The 15,027-nt window shown below is 36.7% G+C and overlaps 2 protein-coding genes across 8 annotated transcripts; one reads left to right on the top strand and one right to left on the bottom strand.

Annotated features, from left to right (window-relative positions):
- The first annotated feature begins 308 nt into the window (after positions 1-308).
- LOC124297281 (exosome complex component RRP4) lies at positions 309-8,995 on the top strand. 7 transcript variants are annotated; one of them, XM_046748148.1, is made up of 4 exons: positions 309-434; positions 549-687; positions 1,735-1,975; positions 3,348-8,995. In XM_046748148.1, exons 2-4 carry the CDS (start codon positions 653-655, stop codon positions 3,867-3,869), a joined length of 798 nt encoding a protein of 265 aa, XP_046604104.1. In that variant the 5' UTR covers positions 309-434; positions 549-652; the 3' UTR covers positions 3,870-8,995. The 7 variants fall into 7 exon arrangements, with proteins under 7 accessions (XP_046604104.1, XP_046604101.1, XP_046604103.1 ...); XM_046748145.1 differs by having other exon boundaries at positions 549-713; XM_046748147.1 differs by having other exon boundaries at positions 350-434; positions 532-687.
- LOC124297282 (ras-related protein Rab-9A) lies at positions 4,397-10,754 on the bottom strand. Its single transcript, XM_046748150.1, has 3 exons — positions 9,505-10,754; positions 9,176-9,432; positions 4,397-6,305 (listed from the first exon to the last, which is right to left on the bottom strand). The coding sequence occupies exons 1-3, from the start codon at positions 9,982-9,984 to the stop codon at positions 6,287-6,289; spliced, it is 756 nt and encodes a 251-aa protein (XP_046604106.1). The 5' UTR covers positions 9,985-10,754; the 3' UTR covers positions 4,397-6,286.
- Positions 10,755-15,027: the final 4,273 nt, after the last annotated feature.

Here is a 15,027-nt window from a genome sequence, read left to right as displayed (position 1 = left end):
TAATGGGTGCTTTCCATTTACTGACTCAAATCGACTCGTGTCGCTATTTCTGGTGTAACCGGCCAATCTGGGCAAAGGAATACACCAGAAATAGCGACACAAGTCGACTTGAGTTAGTAAATGGAAAGCACCCAATGGATCCAGCTCCCATTTTAAAATGTACTTTTGTAGAGTTAGGCCCGGTCCACAACCTCCACACCTTGACATTAAAACCGAGTTTACCGCTTAAACCTGGTTGAAACAAAGGTTATAAACCAACAACCTATCGCAGCGCTGGCATTGCTTGTTACGCTGCGCCTGATGGCTGGCAACATAAAGAAGCATATATACGTGTTATATACCTCTATGAATTTGGCAACAACAGCTTATTTTGTTTTGTAATTCAGCGCGTATCTCCAGCCTATCCTGCAGTACCAATAGTGAGCTAGTACAAAGTATGAAAATATTACAATCAGTTGTTTTAATTTTAACTTGTCCATACGATTTGAAAAACTTTATTAACCGTCATAAGAATCCGCAATAATTAAACAGTGTGTTTCTTCTACAAGAATACTTGAGGATACAGTACATAACCTGAAAATGAATGATGAAGACATGATCCGCGTGCGACTGGCAGTTCATCGCACAAATACGAATTTATCTAACGGTGACCATGGGATGCCCAGATATTATACACCCGGTGAAGAGGTGTGTAGTCAGCCTGACTTCATGAGGTACATCATAATCCATCTTATCCAATGAGCTCTTCTATCTCCCTAGTGGCTATTACCTATTGAGGAATGTGCTAAATCCGCTTATACCTATTTTCCCGCTTTTTCCAATAATACTCCTTACACAGTCCAACCAGATCCCGTGTGACGCATCACCCAATAAACGAGTGAAGATTAAATCCATTTTAATTGATCAATAGAAAATCCAAAAAATGAAATTGCAATTGTTATAAAAGCTTGGATTACTAGTTGAATCCATTCCAATCGTAGTTTCTGTACCAATAAAGGCTGGTTATCAGGTATCAGGTATCATTACAGTTATAGTCATTGGAACCTATTAAATACAAGTAGAGTGTAGGTCAAAATATATGAGCAATTATATTTCAGAATTCGGAATCTTGTCATAGATTGAATTGGAGTTATAGCAATTTGAATTTCCACAATAAAGATCGATTCGAAAACTATCAACGCACTAATGCTATTCACTGATTAACATGGATTTAACCTGTTGCAGTAATTAAACAGAAATAAATGGATTGAACTTGATTTGATAATGACGTATCAAACTGCATTTCAAGTGAATTTAAAAGTGTACAAAACAATCAAATGAAAATGGATAGAGATGTGATTATACAGTATAAATTGAATTGAGTCTTAATGATATTATGATCGTAATAAAAAAGAAGTGAAATCAAAACCGTAGGCAATTATTCAAAACTATAAAATGATTGATTTAGTTTAACCTTTGTATCATGCCATCAGTTTTCTTCTGAAAATCGGGGTTTACAGCCATCAAACAAATCTGTTTCAAAACGGTCTAATATACCTTTTATTTTTTTTTATTTTCTGGGTAAAGCAAAATCACTGAGCTTGATTGGATGAATGAATGTCTGCAGAGTGTTATGCATGAAAGTTCTTAATCCTATTTAAATTCAAGCTATATCACCAATTATGTACAAAGAGGACTCATGATTTGAAATTCATTAACTTTGAATTCAATTCTGTGTATTGTAATGTTATAAAGAGGTCATGGGACATACATGGATGACAATGACACGCTGCGCGCATCCGTCGCTGGTGTGCTAGAAAAAGTGAATAAACTGATATCTGTGAAACCTTTGAAGGCACGATACCAAGGTGAAATTGGAGATGTAATTGTCGGCCGAATTACAGAGCTTCAGCAAAAACGCTGGAAGGTTGATACTAACTCAAAATTGGATTCGGCCCTACTTTTATCCAGTGTCAATCTTCCTGGTGGAGAATTGGTAGGTTTGATTACCCCATCAATTTTCTCTACAATCTTCATGCAAAACAAGATTAGTGTTTTTTTTACAACGAAGTTCAATTTAGTAACAATGTTATTACAATACTGAAAAGTAATCACTGTTGTGCAGCACTAGGTTGCCTTACTGCCTTATTAAAATTTTTTGATTTCCGAACAATCCTAATTTTGTGAAATAACGTGATTTCTCAGACATATGTTGTTACATCAACGTTACAAACCATATTTCGAATATTACTCTGAACTTGAGATGTTTCTAAGAACGAGTGTTTACCTATATGTGATTTACTGCACTTAAGGTCATGTAGTACTTCTATCTTTACTGACCGAGCAAACTCACCCTTTTTATCCGTATATTAAATACACAGACGAACGGAAAGGGTTTAAATTTTGACGGTGCATCTTTTCTTATGTATATCCCGAAAATCATGAAAAAAAAGTATGGTTTCTTGACATGTGTAACTATTGACATTGACGATTTTCGCGATATGAGTAATTTTCCTGAATGCCGCTACAAAAGAGCGATACATCATCGAAATTTGAACCCTTTCCGTTTTTTTGTTTTTTTAATATAGAAAAAAAAGGGGTGAATTTGTTCCGTCGGTAAAGGTAGTATTACAAGACCTTAAGGTTAAATGGGCCTTACTGTCTGAATGATAATTGGAAAAGCGAAAATTCCGTTCGAAAAATCACCTACTATGTTATATGCACCAATGATGGTGAACACGGATGAAGCAACATCCTAACTGAGTAATAGTAATAAGGATGAAGTTGGTAAAGTTATTGCAACGATGCGTGGTCGGGAAATATCGTTACTTCGCATCTTCAGGATTATTTAAAATTTAGTAAACCATAATAAACAAAACCTATTCATATGTTGAAAAGCCAACTCGTTGAAAATCATTCTTAAATTGAACAATATAATTATTTTTTCCCTGCTTTTTGATTACGGTAACGTTACTAACTTCAGCTTCGTTAATAGTAATAGTTGGAAGTAAATTTGATTAACACAAGCTGAAATATCAATAATATGAGAAAAAGTTTAATATTTAAAACATTCAGAATGATTGAACTCTGGTGCTTGGTGATTCTAATTTAATGTTCTGACCTTATTTTGTTGATTTTGAAGATTTCTGGAATGTTTACCAGACAATTTGCAAGGGTGGTCTAGTCAGTGAACAAAATGAATCCAAAATCTTTAGATTCGGACATTTGTGTTCACTATCATTGACGCAAACAACACTGCTGGAAATTTTTTTAACGGTTCTTTTCTCTATTTCCAACTTCTCACTTAAGGAGTACGGCACATTCATTCCTATGTAGAATGTCTGTCATTATTCAAAAATACCTTTCAGAGGCGGAGATCAGCAGAGGATGAACAAACGATGCGACGTTACTTGCAGGAGGGTGATTTGATATGTGCAGAGGTGCAAAATGTCTTCGCTGATGGTTCGCTGTCATTGCACACAAGGGTTTTGAAGTATGGAAAACTTTCGCAGGGGATTTTGTTGAAAGTGCCACCTTCGCTGATTAAACGAAAGAAGGTTCATTTCCACAATTTGTTAATTGGCGCCAATTTGATACTGGGGAATAATGGTTATGTGTGGATAGGTGCTAGCATTCACAACACCGATCGGACAGAAGGTGGATTTGCTCAAGATTTGTCCCGTATACCGCAGCAGGATCGAGAAATGTGCGCGCGATTGCGAAATTGCATTTTGGCTTTGGCTCGATCCAACATTTTACTCACTGATACATCAGTAATTTACGCTTATGATGAATCTACCAAATACTCTGCGAATGAGTTGCTACAACCTGAAGCTGCACTCGACGTCGCACTTCTCACACAGCAGAGGCTTGGTGAGAGAATTGATTGAGACGAAGTTAGCAACACAGAATCACCAAGCTATGTACTCGTTTAAAATACATGCGAGTTTACAAAACATTGCAGTATGACAGTCGTGAAAAATGTACGTTTTTAATATTTGTGAAACTGTGAAGTTGAGGATAACATTTTGCTTGACCCAAGCAGCAAAATAAGCTAACATAATGTCAAAATTTTCGAACATATTAATACGTATTTTAATTTTTTACTTTGATAAATTCAGACAAACTGCTTGTTAATTATAGCCATAAGTAAAATAAAAAGAATTTGAATTTCAATACAATTTTTTCATATTATAAACACGAAAGTATATTTTGAATCAAGTAAAAAATCGCCATCATTGATCACGAACGTTGACAAACCTTAGGACTTTCATCACTGAACAAAGTTAGAATAATAAAGGTATGGATGAGAAGTTATAGATCAATTTTGATTCTGAAAATGTTAAAAACTTTAAAGTTGTATGTTGAAGAATTGAGGGTTTAATATATCTACTGTAACAAATAAACTTATCATATGTTATTTCAAATTTGATAAAAGTTTTATTGATGGACAATTGAAAAATGTATAGGAAATAAAAATAAGAGTGGACGAGAATAACACAAGAGTGTATTACGTTAGACCTTTGGTTTGCGCTCAAAAATACAATGCTCTAAATTAGAAAGCAATTACACATTTGAAACTGCGCTGTAAAAATAAACATATTATGATACGGTTGTATACATATATATAAGAGCAGTATTGAGCTTTTACGTTGTTTTCTTTCTTCCTTTGCTTTGATATGATTAGATTTAGATGCTTATTATATTATTATCATTATATTATTATTATATTAATATAGTTATTCATTATAGTAAATTTGTTTCCGACATACAGCTATACAAAAGCACCGCATACACATCTGACACAAAAATCAGCATGAATTAGTTCTGTGAGGTCGAGTCAATAACTGATAACCGAATATTCTCATTTCATTTTTCTCTCTTTCGAATTATTAAATATTGACTTCAGCACTAATCATTGAAATGTTCGAACATGACATGAAATTTCAACGGTCAGTCGAATACAGTTGGTTTGATAAATAGCATATTGTATGACAAGGAACCAAACTCGGTCTTTTCGGCCCGAGTGTAAATTCGCAATATGAGTCGTAGGTGAGCCGAAGAGGAATATTGCAAATACGCGAGGTTAAAAGACCGTTGCCTTCTTGTTGCACACGATTCTTTATATGACAAAAATATGTTGTGCCTTTTTCACGACGCACGAAATTGAGGTTAGGGTTGCGTCAGGTCAGATTCGTTCGCGACAGCGCATGCGCGCAGTACAGAAAAGATCACTTTCAACTGCTAGGACTAAAGTGGTCTTTTCAGTATCCCGTGCATGCGCATTCGCACTCACTCAACCGTCATAGAAACGGGTACTTTGTGTACGGAAAACACGCAAAACATGCTCGTTATATAAAAGCATACTCATTCGAATTATACTTTAATTCTGAAATTGTACAAAAGCTATTAAATTCAAGGCAATGTACAGGCTGAGGATAATGGGGTTTGCGCATGGGACTTGTAGAGTTCAAGTTTAAAAATAATAAATAAAAGATTCTAAATCTAACAGTCTTGAAAAGTGAAGAGAAAACTAGGATTGCGATGAGTGAGAAAATTCGGGAATTAATAACCATTCAAATAATTATTGTCAAATGTTGAAAATATTTCAGCATGATTATCATTTTATTTTTACGAGGCATGTCTAATAAAATAAATATCACCGGTACTAAATCTGAACTGAGTCTTTGATCTGTGTTTTTCTAATTTGAGAATGTTACAAATATACATTTTTTTAATAATAAAATTTTTAGACAAATAATGCTCATAAAGTAGCCGTGTATCACAAGGTGTAGTAATCTCAACCTATCTAAGAGTTTGTGTTAGTACATGATAACCGCGGCCCCATTTCATTCCTCAGGTACGATTATTTATTACATTGCGATAATAAGGCAAAAATGTGCTTCAAAGCTATTGGTATATTCTACAATTCATAACTAAGTCTTATTTTACGTATTTATGATTATTGTTAAATATCATCACAAGCCGGTGGGATATTTAGGTAAAAGACTTGAAATACTGCGCAGTGTCATGAGCTGCTTCTAATCACAATCGCGTAGCAAGGGTATAATCATCTTCATTTAATATGATTGCACTATATCTTAAGTAAACATAAATAGAGTAAAAATAAAAAACAGTGTCGTTTTTTTAATTTTCTACAAACTGAAAAATTAGTACTACTTTTGGCTCTGTGTGTGTTTAGCTAAATACAGCGTTAATATTTGATGTATTTATTTCTCTTTAAAGGTGTGATACATACAGTGTTGTACGTAGCAAAAATTTTCCACGAACGTGTTACGTTTTCTCTTCAAATTACTTTGTTAGACCTATAAGAAACAAAGCATGCCTAGTGAAGTCTTGCGAACATGATTTATTTTACTTTATCTTTTTGTATTTTTTTATGAAGAAGCATGCATTCTTCATGATTTTAGATCAAAATTTGGATGGGTTATCCTATTATTCGGTTTTTAAACCAACTTCCAATTAATCAATCATTGGTGCTACTGTATAGTTAAGTATATTTATGGGAAAAGGTGCGAACAGGCAACTGATTCTTTTTATTGGTTAGTTGTAAAACTTTAAATTGTGTTGAAAATCAATGGGCTAGACTGTCTGAATGAAAAGTTAGGAAAGGAGGAAACTTGTTCCAAATATTACCAAAAATGTTGGTATAAAGTTGGGTGGTCCTTAAAAAGGTAATTTTTTAATGTCCACTATTTCACCCTCCAAATTGGCGCCAAATAATTCCCTAATTTTTTCAGATCTTTATCTCGACTGTAACCCGTGCCGCCAGAGGGTTGATTTCCCCATTTAACCCTATTCAAGGAAATAGCAAATCTACCAAATGGATGTCGTATAAATATGTTAGAGGAGTTCCTTGGATCGCTGATTATGAATCCAGACTCAAAATTTTGAAGTTCAACATAGTGGATCCAATATGGCAATACCAAGTGACTTTTGGGATATTTGTCTACCATATTGGATCCACCATTTTGAATTTCGTAATTTTGAGTCCAGATTTGTAATCAACCATCCAAGGAACTCTCCGATGTCCAATTTCATCAATATGAGTTTGCTAGCTTTACTGTTCCATTGAAAAGGGTTGAATGGGAAAATCAACCCGCTGGCGGCAAGGATTAGAGTTGCAATAAAAATGTGAAAAATTAGAGAATTATTGTTGAATTATTTAGAGCTGATTTCGGGGGGTGAGGTAGTCGAAATTCGAAAATGATTCTTTTAAGGACCACCCTAATGTACAGCAGAGTCTCTAACTCCAGACGTCACAATTGCACGTTGCCTCCAATCATAAATGTCAACACTGCTCGTTATCCAGACCTACAAATGTCACAACTCGTTCTTTTCCTAAGCAAAGCAATCGCGAACGAGCCTACTTTAGTTACAATAAAGTATGATAGATTAGCTCACTAGCTCACCAGCTATTCGCTGCAATGTAATTGATTGCCGCTATTAGGATATTATTAACATGAGTGTATTGCAACAAAAAAATGTTACATGCTGTTTGTAATATTTGACAAATCTCTGCTAGCTCATGTATCAATACTTGTTGAAGGTGCGCCAACTGTACTTACAGCGTAGGTCCATTGCTCGTTGATTACACGATGATTGTAATAAATGTGCACCATTGCGTCCAGGATGGAATACAAATTTTACCTAATACTGATTCGAGACTATAGAGAAAAAGTGCTAATCAGTAAGCATAAATCTTTTAATATTTTAAAGGAGGGTGATTGATGCAGAAGCGCTTTATGTGAATGTTCTTCATTTCCATTCAGAATCTTAGAAAATTAGATTTGATTATTAATTTTGAAAATTGCTGTAAGGTGTGTTGGCAATTTAGCACGATGTTAAGACTTGTTGCAGCGAATCGCCGGTAACCACCTTTAGATAGGCAAGCTGACCTACTTTACTTTATTGTAACCATAAGAGACTCCCTCGCGTTTGTTTTGCTTCATAAAATACAAGTTAGGGACGACATGTGGTCGATACGACCCATTTTTGGAACACTAAGGTTTGGCAATTTGGCAGTTTTGGAGGTCGAGACTTTGATATGCACACAGGAATGTTATTTGCGACAATGATTGTAAAGACAATTAATACAATATCCCTCCTATCTAACAGAATTGAATCTCATCAAATTCAAATAAAAACTTGAGAAATCAGCAATTTGAGAAAAAGCTGTGCGATTCGAATGTTCAAACGATTAAACTCCAGTATTCATGATCTGATTTTAATGTTTTGGGCTCATTTTATTTGTTTAGTTTTTGTTAGTTTAAATTTTAGTTGTATTTCATCTCTGCAGAATATGATATTTTTGTGCCACATTTTGTTACTAACGTAACTGGGTTTTTCAGAGATGAAAAAAAAAAAAAAAAAACTTATTCCAACAAGATCCCCATAAATTGTGAGAAAAATATACAAGAAATTTTACGTTATAATCAAAATGTGCAAATTTTATTCTGCACTCAACATCTGTCCTATCGTACTTACAAAAATTAACTTTTATCCACTCTGGTAATAATTATTAGTAGAATCTTTTTCAAGTGATCTCTCAAAAACTGTGGTGAATAAAATAAGCCCGAAAATATTAAAATAAAATGAAATAAAACAACGTTTAATCATTTTTACCATGTGAATTAGAATTACCTTCTGTCAAATTGTTAATATCAGCTTGCGTTATTCAAATCAGCTTAGACGCATTTTTATTCCATAATAGGGATCTTGTTTTACTCGTGCTTTCTAATATTAGTGCAAATTGACATTGCTAAAGATTTTTTGAATGGTTTGACTTTCTAAAATTTGATAGAGATAATTCAGACGATTCATTCTTAATGTTAGTTTCACAAAAGTATCAGTCAAATTCGTGAATAATCTATTCGCAATCTATTAGAAGGTCCAATATCAGTTAAGAGTGTGATGTGTCTTGTTTAAACAGCTGGCCCATTTGGACAGTTGCGTTCAACATCGAAAACAGTGAATAAAAACTACACAAGCGTCATTTGACTTTGTGTTATAGTTTTGGTTAAAATGATCGTTCAAACAAAAAGAACCCAACTGAATATACGCTGTAATAATCAACCGATGCATCGAATATAACACAACAATTCAAGGTGTGGAAGTAACAGGATATACGCGTCCATTTTTTAATCACATTTTAAACTCGTTATTGATGACCTACTCTGCTGTTGAGGCTGGCATACAGCAGCTGGTGCGATGCGGAGATTGCTGTTTGGACAGATCGACCGTATCTTCGACGATCGGACGCTCTAGCCTCGCCTCCAGTCTAGCCCAGGCAGCAACCGCAGCACCAAAGGCGGCTTCGACGTTCGTCGCGTCCTTGGCCGATGTTTCGACAAGTGGAGAATTCCCGTTCTCAAGACACCAGGCTTTTGCCTCCTCCGTAGAAATCTGTTTCTCCGACTCAGGAACGTCGACCTGCAAAAAAATGGCCGATCGAGTCGTAGCCTGAGCTTTGGTCTATAAAGCTGGCTATTGAAGCGGACGAACCTTGTTTCCAATCACGATGAAGGGGAACGTCGATCCTTCTTGAACATCCGCATAGTAAAGGAACTCTGTTCGCCAGAGGGCCAAGTTCTGGAAGCTGGTTCTGTCGTCGACAGCGTAGGTTAGCAGGCAGATGTCAGAGCCTCGGTAGAACGGCGTTCTGAGTGTTTTGAACCGCTCTTGACCCGCAGTGTCCCAAATCTGGAGCGTGTACGCCTCACCGTTGATTTCAATGTCTTTGTTTAGGAATTCAACACCGATCGTGTGAAAGCTGTGCTCGTCAAAGTGATTTGAAACGAACCTATTCATCAGACACGACTTCCCGACACCCCCGTCACCCAAAATAACTACTTTCAACAACGTCGACCTCTGGGAATTGCGATTTGGAAAGTTCGACACACGTGGCGCCCCACCAGCTACATTATTACTTGCAGACATCTTAAATGCCTTTTGTCTATCGTATTTATTCTTTCCTTTACGCATTCGCTTATCAAGCTAGTTATAGTATTAATAACGGTTTTGGCAGAATTATAACGCAATTCTCGTTACGGTTACCCAAAAAGAAAGGCTACTTCAATCCATAATCACTGTTCATGTATAATCTCGAATTGCATGTCACCGCAGAAGCGATTCGTCAGAGCTCAGATTGTTTCTTCTACTCGATACAGTTCTTCACTCGATCGAAACATTCGCTTAGTTCAAAAGTTAGCTTATCTTATGTTAAAATTTAATCCCGTATTCGTTGTTTGAGTATTAAAGAACCCCGGTCATGGATACGTAACCTTTGTATAATTCGACTGATATATATTTATTCTCCGAGTATAAACAATTTCCGAGGAATATTACATTGAGGTTCATGAACTTAAGTTTTACACACGGTTGAGTTGTAAACGATATAACTTTGATTTCTACTTCTTGCTAATTACGTTTCAAATAGATCACTCCCATTGTCCGGGGTGTGACTTGATCACACTGTCAAATGACTCACTGTCGCGACGACTACAAGAATTTTATTTACTTATTGGCATTAATTCCAATCTAGATCATCGTTAGTCATTCACTCTAAATTACATCAATATCGCACTTATTGTCATTCAGTGATCACTTCGCATCGTACGTAATTTTCATACGTCACAATCGAACCGCCCGAATCAATCGATGACAGCCGATTTTTGACATGTCGCGAAGGACAAAAACCCGCTGATACATTGCAGACGACAGATCATGGTGGCCATATTTAGCCTAGTATCGTAAGCCAAAGCATGGAGCATGGGCATGGAGATTACACAAGAAGTATGAACTCAAATAGGTAAATTGACAAAACTTGTCACGTTCACGTTAGGTTTATCTTTTGTACCACTAGTGTCGCTAGTGTTCCTTTTGTACCAGAGTGTCATTGGCACTGGTCATTGGCTGCAAGCACGGAATCGTTGACTGAAGAATATAAAGACAGTTGCCCTAATGGGCTTTGGTGTGACAACCGAAAAACGTCGCGCGCTTGCGCTCCCTGAGATGTTCCAACGGTAGAGTTGAGAACTTATGGCAGAACATCAGAGAGTTACCAATTTCGACATGATGCTGGCTGCATTCACCTTTCGAGTAACACAGTCTTCGCAATGGTAAGCCCAAGTCATTACTTAGCCTGTGTGTACTTACCGACTTGTCGGCCATACAAGAAATTAATAATGACAATAAATTTCTTCCAAAATTCTTAGCAAAACAGTGAATGAATTGAAGTATAGGTACCCGAGAGAAGAATGTATACATGTTTAGATCAGATGTAATAATGATGGAGAAACCAAAAAGTATATATACATATATATATATATATATAGGGTCCATGTACAATATTAATATATGTGATCTATTTACAATTAATACGTGATGCATACTATAAATTTTATAATTTGCCAGGAGACAAACTAGATTATCTACGATAATCAGCTATAATATGAAAATACAAGAATTATTCATTTCGAAATGGAATTCTATTCGACACGCGCTCGATGTATTCCATAACACTAATATTCATAATTATTCCTACAACTTTTCATTTGCTCTCTCGATCTTGAATTTTCGTAGGCACAGAAGCGAAACGCTGTTTTAGCTAGTCGCATGTGAAGTATCTACGTTGGGTAGAAAAGCGGAATTGTTTTTCGAAAAGTGTTGTCATGGAAAAAATTCAGAGTAACTGTAATACATCACGAATGCGTTAATTTTGATCAAGATGAAATGGATGCTCCGTATATGAGACAGTATTTAACGCAGTGTCCTGATTTAAAGACCTAAAAAGGTGACTGTCGGCGATTTTTTTTTTTGATAGGGAGGGATAGAACGAAGCTTCTTAAAACTTCGAATGTATTTTAACACATATTCGAAAGGTACGAGCAAGAATTTTTATTATCCAACTGTCGCAGTACGACAGCGTTATTCACTGACCTGTTAACTGAAGAATATATCTTTACATACCACTGGCATGTTTTCCTCGCTTTTAGATGCCTCCGAACAGGGAGTGAAGTAGTACTTTTAAGTCCTAGGAAGTAAAAACGACTATTACTCTCTCCTCGGATTCTCAGGGCTTAAAAGTGGAAGTTGCTTTTTTTTTGGTCCTTCGGACGCGTGGTTGGGTTCAGTTTGGGTTGAATGGTATACGACGGTAGAAGCTCGGAAAACATGGCAGAGGGTATATAAAGTATCGTGTGCACCTCGGGAGTAAGTCATTTTACTCCCTTGGTGCACAATCTACTGTTAGTCAACGGCTGACCGTCGAAGGGCCTAGCCGCTTTAGACTGGAATTGGCAGGAAAGAGAAGGTTCGTATTTCTTGTCTGAAATGTACAAACTAAAATCGTTATACATTGTATCATATCATCATACATCATACATCATACATAATACATAATACATAATATTAAAGTTCAAAACCAAAGTTTAGATGTTCGGATCTTCGGATGTTCAGAAAGTGACGTCACCCAAAATTTTTTTTCTCCTGACGACATCGATCAATATAGACGAAAATCAGCTAGCCGAATTCCTCAGTCTGGAAACAACCGCGCAGTAGAGCGGACGTGTGAGAATCGCGCTCTCCAGATTTCGAATACCGGGTTCTCTACCTCCGTAGTTCCTGCACTCCGGGTCGCTACCTGGTGAAACTCGATTTTCGGGACGAGCGCTCGTGTTCGCGCGCGCAATTGTTCTCCTCGTCTTCCTCGTCATCCTCCTCGTTCACCTCGATCACCCGCAACCACCCCTAACCACCGCCAACCACCTCCAACGACCACTGCTTACCACCTCGACCACTAATAAATATTTTCAGTAATAGAACACATCAAGGATATTTTCTACGAATAAATATAATTTTTTATTGACACATTTCACTAAGAATATTATGAGAAAATTTTCAAAAATATAGAAACTTTATTAGCGCATTGATAGCTACTGAATTTGGGCTGGCGCGAAAAATGAATTGAAATAATTTATTGTAAACATGACAAGTGTAATAAATTTTGGATAAAATATAATTACAATTGCCATTTAATATTATAAAAATGTTATAATCACTGAAGTTGCAGATTTCGTTGCAAGAAGCACAATTTGAAACATATGTATGTGGCTTGTTTACGAGTGGATCTCAGTACACTATTATATCAAGCTATTTAGAACGGACCCAGCCGTCTATAAGACGATATGAAAGAATCAAGATGTTATACTCACCGTGCACAAATAGTAACATAGCTTTTTGTTATTGGTTTACATGAAAATGGTTGGTTATAATGATTTATTTTGTACTATTATCGCATAGAAATGGTTGAAAACTGAAAGCAATCAATAATTATATAGCTAAATATTTGAGTAAACCTGAAAAAAGGTATTTGCTTCGCAGTATACAGAGTGAACACTGTCTTTGTGCATGTGACGCAAACCGAATCTGCCTGTAAGATTCTTTCTATATGATACTACAAATCACGTTTACACATGCATGTAAGTATAATTTTTTGACAATAAATTTCGTCAAAAAATACCACACAACAATCAATTAAGTGCTAACAGATTTGAAACACGAAACACAGCAGTCTTAGCTGTAATTGAACAACGTTATTGTCATGTATTCCTATGTATACTATGCCAACCACTCACCAATTGCAATTTGTTGATCCTGGTCGTTCGGTTTTTTTTCCGATTCCAAATTTTATATATAGCATGCATATTGTTTTGATAGTACAAAACATGACGTTTTCAATAATCAAACTTGTAAGCTTGAAAATTAGTCCGGAAAGTCAAAAGTCATCAGGTCAAGGACCTGAACAGCCAGAACTATGGAGCGCTTGTTTTGGCAGTTGAGTTTCTCTAGGTAGCGGACCTGAAGCGCAGAAACTACGGAGCGCTTGTCCCGGACGTCGAGTTTCACTAGGTAGCGGACCTGGAGCACAGAAACTACGGAGCGCTTGTCCCGGAAGTCGAGTTTCACCAGGTAGCGGACTTGGAGCGCAGAAACTACGAAGCGCTTGTCCCAGACGGCGAGTTTCGCCAGGTAGTGGACCTGGAGCGCAGAAACTACGGAGCACTTGTCCCGGAAGTCAAGTTTCACCAGGTAGCGGACCTGAAGCGCAGAAACTACGGAGCGCTTGTCCCGGAAGTCGAGTTTCACCAGGTAGCGGACCTGGAGCGCAGAAACTACGGAGCGCTTGTCCCGGAAGTCGAGTTTCACCAGGTAGCGGACCCGGAGTGCAGAAACTACGGAGGTAGAGAACCGGGTACTCTAAATCTACGGAGCGTAATTCTCACACGTCCGCTCTACTGCGCAATTGTTTCCAGACTGAGGAATTCGGCTAGTGGATTTTCGTCTATATAGATCGATGACGTCGGAAGAAAAAAATTTTGGGTGACGTCACTTTCTGAACATCCGAAGATCCGAACATCCAAACTTTGGTGGCGAGCTTTAATATTATGTATCATGTATGATGTATAATGATTTTAGTTTGTACATTTCAGACAAGAAATACGTACCTTATCTTTCCTGCCGATTCCAGACTCATAAACGGCTAGGCCCTCCGATGGTCAGTCGTTGACTAGAGATATATTGTTCAGTTAACGGGTCAGTGAATAACGCTGCCGTACTGCGACAGTTGGATAATAAAAATTCTTGCTCGTACCTTTCGAATATGTGTTAAAATACATTCGAAGTTTTAAGAAGCTTCGTTCTATCCCTCCCTATCAAAAAAAAAAAAATCGCCGACAGTCACCTTTTTAGGTCTTTAAATCAGGACACTGCGTTAAATACTGTCTCATATACGAAGCATCCATTTCATCTTGATCAAAATTAACGCATTCGTGATGTATTACAGTTACTCTGAATTTTTTCCATGACAACACTTTTCGAAAAACAATTCCGCTTTTCTACCCAACGTAGATACTTCACATGCGACTAGCTAAAACAGCGTTTCGCTTCTGTGCCTACGAAAATTCAAGATCGAGAGAGCAAATGAAAAGTTGTAGGAATAATTATGAATATTAATGTTATAGAATA

The sequence above is a fragment of the Neodiprion virginianus genome, chromosome 2 (genome assembly GCF_021901495.1).
Source record: "Neodiprion virginianus isolate iyNeoVirg1 chromosome 2, iyNeoVirg1.1, whole genome shotgun sequence".
NCBI classification, from domain to species: domain Eukaryota; kingdom Metazoa; phylum Arthropoda; class Insecta; order Hymenoptera; family Diprionidae; genus Neodiprion; species Neodiprion virginianus.
The sequence above is the reverse complement of the archived record's forward strand: the minus strand, read 5'-3'. Positions and strand labels throughout refer to the sequence as shown.